This window comes from Cariama cristata, unplaced genomic scaffold, assembly GCF_000690535.1.
Source record: "Cariama cristata isolate BGI_N322 unplaced genomic scaffold, ASM69053v1 scaffold36782, whole genome shotgun sequence".
Taxonomy (NCBI): domain Eukaryota; kingdom Metazoa; phylum Chordata; class Aves; order Cariamiformes; family Cariamidae; genus Cariama; species Cariama cristata.
The window spans coordinates 10,984-16,228 of NW_009602812.1; the positions used below are offsets into that span (position 1 = coordinate 10,984).

A 5,245-nucleotide genomic window follows, 5' to 3' on the forward strand; every position below is an offset into this window, starting at 1 on the left:
GCAGGATTTTTAAAATAAAATTGAAGGTGTTACTTTGAGCAGAAGCTTTCCAAAACTGTAATCTGTGTCTAGTTACATTGAAATTTGTATTACCATAGATGATTGGCATCGCTGGTGCATTTTTATTTCTGCACAGCTTGTTCAACAAGTCGGTGCAAGGCCCCTAGCTGCATTCTGTTTCTCGTACTACATGTATTATATCCCTGAGCTCTGGGGACAGCCAGGGTCCTCATCTCGCAAGCACTTTATCATATGCATAGCTTCTCTTAATCAATACTAAGCATTAATTTGCTCTAGGGAAGCTCTATGTGGATATGATTCTTGAAGGATCGGAGCTCAGACAAAAGGCTGAAGATGTTTAGCATCTCTTTGTACAATTTACCTGCGGACTGCAGAGCCAGCCATGTTGGGGTGCATCCATTGCTTTCCTTGTGACTTTTTTTAATTACTTTTAATTTTTTTCCCCCATTTTTGGACCTGTTCCCTTTGCACTCCATCACCCCTACAAGAAAACATACCAGACAGTGAATTTGAGTTTTGCACCTGTTCGCGTTCAGCTGCGCTGGATCTTTTTCCCTTCGGTTACCACATTGGGAGATGCTTAAATATTACTCTCCTTTTCAGTAGCTTTGGTTACCAGCACCAGGCAGGCTGCAGTGCTGCAAGAGCTCCTTACATAGCTTGGATGATGCATTTCAAGCCACCTTGCTTCATGGTTTTTTGTTTTTGTTTTTTAAATTTTTTTCTTTCCTTCTGCACCACACCAACCTTTGGAGTTGTTACCAATGGCCAGCTGAGTTTGGGTAATAGGACGGCAAGTCAGAGCAGGGAGAGTATTAAATGAGCTTCTCTCATTAACAGCTGTGCAGAGTAGCTGATCTCAGGGTTGCTGAGATGTGTGCAGCCACAGCATCAGCGAAAAATATTTTCTTCAAAATTCAACTGAAAGAATGACGATTTTACTTTAAAAAAGGTATTTTAAAAACCGAAGTCATTGCTTGGGTCTTAATTACTGATCTAGACAAGTAACTAAAAGAAAAGTTAAGCACTTTGCAGCTTTGTGATTTTTGGGGGGATTTGTGGCTGTGCCTTATTTTGGAAAACAGAGTTACCTAAATATGATAAATACAAAAGGTAAACACACCATAATCATAGAAATCACCCCATTAATCCCATGAGGTTGCTCTTACAGGTTGGGCTTGAAAATTCTGCTCATCACCCTTTGAATTCTTCCAGCAGTACTGTAAAAGATGCACATTGCTATGTTTTGTGCAACTTTAATAGTTGTGTACTGTTTCTATCGTATTTATTTCTAACTGTTTGCCAGTATATTTATAATGAACTGAATAATTAGGACTGGGTGTGTAGCAGAAAACCATGTGAGAGCTTTAACTTGCCCTTTATTCTGTAAGGTATTAAGCAGTACTTTGTCAGATGCAAAGCTGGTCTGATAATGCAAAAAAAGCAGACAGTGTCACCAGAACAGCCCAGCTTCAGATAACTTTAAAATCAGTGGATATCTCAGAATCATAAAATCGTTTAGGTTGGAAAGGACCTTTAAGATCATCGAGCCCAACCGTAAACCTAGCATGGTCACGTCCACCACTAAACCTTGCCCATAAGCATGACATCTACATGCTTTTTGTAAAATAATCTTGGTTTGTTCTTTTTTTTTTTTGTTCTTCCACAACTTTTTTGCATGACGCTCCCTTTTGTTTTTGTTAATGTCCCACTGTCGTTTCAAAGAACAGATGGACACCACTGCTCCTTACCTATTCCGGTGCTCCTGGGTTCTAAGTGTCCCTGTATAAGCTAATGTTTTGTTCACATGTAGGTTTTACTTACTTAAAAAATAACTATCTTTGTTTAAAATCCAGCCTTTAGGCAGGTACATAAAATCTGTAGAAGTTAGTCTCTCTTGCCAACAAGACTTTTGCTTAGTGTGTGTGTTTGGAGGTGTTTTCCAAATGCTGATCATGGCTTTCAGTGCTACATCAACCATCAACCAACGTGTCAAGCAATCTGAGGGCAACAGAAATTGCTTGCCCACCAAACTCCAGTGATTGGATTGGCTTTGTTTTCACCTTTCTATGATCATAGTATTGTCTCCACTATACTTTGTACAAATCATTTGGCTAATTAGGGCTTGGCTTTGACCTGTTGAATTTCTTTTCAGTAGGTCAGTGTCCCCGCACTATCTAACTTCAGTCCTTCAGCAGAATCATGGCCGAGCTCTCAAAGGTAAACATTTAATTTTCTTTTGCTCTGCTCCCCTGGTTTTAGTCACAAGCACGTTCTGAAGCCCAGCTGATGTTGTGTGTATGGACCTGCTCCAAAGGGTCTGCAAGATTACCAGAAAAACTGCTGTAGTAGAACACATGCTTATTGTATTAGCCACTTGTGTATTAAGTTTAAATCCATAAGATGAATTTCGAGATGTGATAGGAGCCATCTTGTTCTGCCAGCAAGGTATTTAGCAGATATATCACTCCCAAATATGACCTACTTAAAGAATGAACAGTTCAGTAGAAAACATATCTGAAAGCTACATATCTCTATCCTAGTTTTGTTGGTTACCAAGAACTGAACAAAAGGCAGCAAATTTTAATGTATAAAACTCGTGGGATGTGGCCACAGAAGACCCTTAAAGTTGGTTGTTTGATACAGGTGAGTTGGGAGAGCATGAGAGGATTTGCAGGGGAACGTGGATGATGAGTATTTCATCTTCATTTCAACTTCAGATGAGTATTTGACAGCTGTGTGGTACTTTTCCCTCGCTTCCCAGAAGGTTGGGCACAAGCTGGTGGTAGTGCCAGTGGAGCTATGCAGGAAGACCCAAGGTCTGGATATTAACCCAGTTAAGAGAATAGCCTCATGATGTCTGTTTAGTTTAAGGTATCACCTTAAAAATTGCAAAATACTCATTTTAACTCCTGGGAGAGGGGAATAGGATGGGTTTAATATATGGACTCCAAATACAGGTCTTGAGACTGTAGGCTGCAGTGTTGTTCCTCGACCAAGTTTATATCCCTCTGTGTTTCCTGCACTAGTAATGAAGTAAGTGCAGGAGAAAACCAGTCGTGTCCACAACCAAAAACTTTTATGTTGTATAAATGTTATTTTAACCATAGTCCCCAAAACTTGGTGGAGAAAGATTGGATCAGGCCGAGTCATGCTTGGGATACTACTGTGGATGAGCAAGCTCTTCTAGCCATGGCAGGAACTCAGTAGCACGACACATTTGCCTGTCTAGCAAGTTAAACATCATTGTCCGTAGATGATGTTTCAGAAGGTGCAGCATTGCTTGTCTTTCTGGTGTCCCCTTCCTCAGCCCACTGGGATCCACCTACTCTTACAGGTTTTTGACGAGCATTAGAGTAACAAGGACTTGGCCATAGTTCTGTCCTAGGGATTTCTACTCCTGCTTTCCACAAGGAAAAACAGCCAGCCAGATTCAGATTTTTTTAAAAAAAAAAAAGAAAAAAAAAAAAGAATTTTAGATGGAAATCTGTTTTTCATCGACAGTCGAATGCAAATAGAAGTAGCAACAGCTGTTGAACAGAAGATGGTTCCTTCATTTTCCCATATGTACTTTTTAAAAAGTTTTCTTCATTTTAAAACATTTTAGTGGGCCTTGGTACCAGGAGGGAGCTAGACGGCATGCTGGGTATCGCAGCCTTTCTTTTGAAGAAGCTGGTTGAGCAGAGGTCTTGTATCTCTAGTAAAGCTTAATACATTGAAGGTTTTGTCCTTGTGAAAAATAATAATATAATTTTAAAAAAAAATGCTCAAGAGTGAATTGTGCTCAACTTTTAAAGGACTGTTTCCAATAAAAAGTGAGCACGTGTTAATTTGTTGTAGGGGAGTGTAGTTAAAGCTCTTTCCAAAGGATAATGAAAGGCCACCAATGCAGTAGGACTTGAGCAGCATAGCAGACATCCAGCGCCCTGGTTTTGCTAGCACAGTAGGCTTTGTGGTGAGAAGGCTGCTTTTAGTTTTTGGCCACAAACCAGAAACATTGGTTAGGCAACAAAGCCAAGGTTTTTTAGAGACCAAGCAGCTGCCTGGTCCACAAATGACAATTCCCATGCACCTAGATAGAGGTTTTGTGGTGGTACCCAGGTGGCAGGGAAGCATCCTTGGCTGGCTGCTGCAGGGCTGCTGGATCTGGGATTCTCAGGGCTTGTTAGAGAATACAAGATATCCCCTCCCTACCTCTTTTGCTGGTGTGTCCTCTGACAGGTTTCCAGATTGCCAGTCTGATGCTAACTATTACAGTTTGCTACACCGGAGGTGCCGAAATAATGACGTAAATCTGCTCTCATTTCATTTCTGCATCTCGATGAACCTGTTCGGCATCTCCCTGGCGTTAGAGGCAAGCCGTTAATGTTCCAGGGGTCGCATAGGGCAGCTGTTGTGCCGATGAAAGAATTGCTTGTAATGAGGTCCTTCCTCAGCCATTCTGGTGGAGAAGCGTGAATTTGGGAAATACTGCTCTATCGAGGGCAGCAATGACAAGTGAAGCCAAAGGACATTAAAGGTGATGCAGAGTACTGCTAAGAAGTCACCACAGAATTGTCTCTCTTTCTTTGGGGGTACTAGGATGCAGAAATGCTTTTTGCAGGTAGTAACTGTGTTGCATTAATGCCTCTGCTTGTCATTTTAACAAGGTGGTGCTTATATACCAACATCAGATGTTAAAATAAAATGTGAGTGATAGCAAGTAAGGAACAGGAATATCTCACTTTCTGATTATGGTAGTGGCGGAAAGTAACTCTTCATGCTTTTTTTAATTTCTTTTTGTCAGTCAGATACATGAGACTTGTAAATTCAGGGCCTCTATTGCTGCCAAAGAAAGCCAAAACAAAATAAAAAAAAAATAATCTCATGTGTGCAATGGGATAGACCTTAAAGTATGCTGGTTTTAAAATGAGAGATAGCGACAACAAGGAGGGAATGCGCATCTTTTGTAAGCTGTGATGGTAACAGCAGCTCAGTCCCCTTCCTGTGTTGGTAGAGCATTCCCAAGGTGTCATGTTCTTCAAATTTCTCCTTGACCAGGGATGAAGTTCAGGACAATGATACCAGATAGGGAAGCCAAACTGACAGTTCTGCAGTCCCCCTCCCAATACTAACCCTCCCCTCAAATTCAGCAATATTGTTAATGCGTATAATGGAGCGGGGAGAAAACAAATGCCATCAAAAATGACATTGCTGATGTTTCGCCTCAACAGTTCCCACCCCA

The 5,245-nt window shown here is 41.0% G+C and overlaps 1 protein-coding gene across 2 annotated transcripts in view; it reads left to right on the plus strand.

Moving 5' to 3' along the window:
• Positions 1-5,245, plus strand: part of FOXN2 (forkhead box N2) — a 17,529-nt gene that overhangs the window by 9,759 nt on the left and 2,525 nt on the right. Inside the window, exon 3 of one of the 2 annotated variants that reach the window (XM_009694922.1) lies at positions 2,177-2,241. In XM_009694922.1, coding sequence (XP_009693224.1) covers positions 2,177-2,241 — 65 coding nt within the window. The remainder of the gene's footprint in view (positions 1-2,176; positions 2,242-5,245) is intronic. The other variant, XM_009694923.1, reaches the window with a different exon arrangement.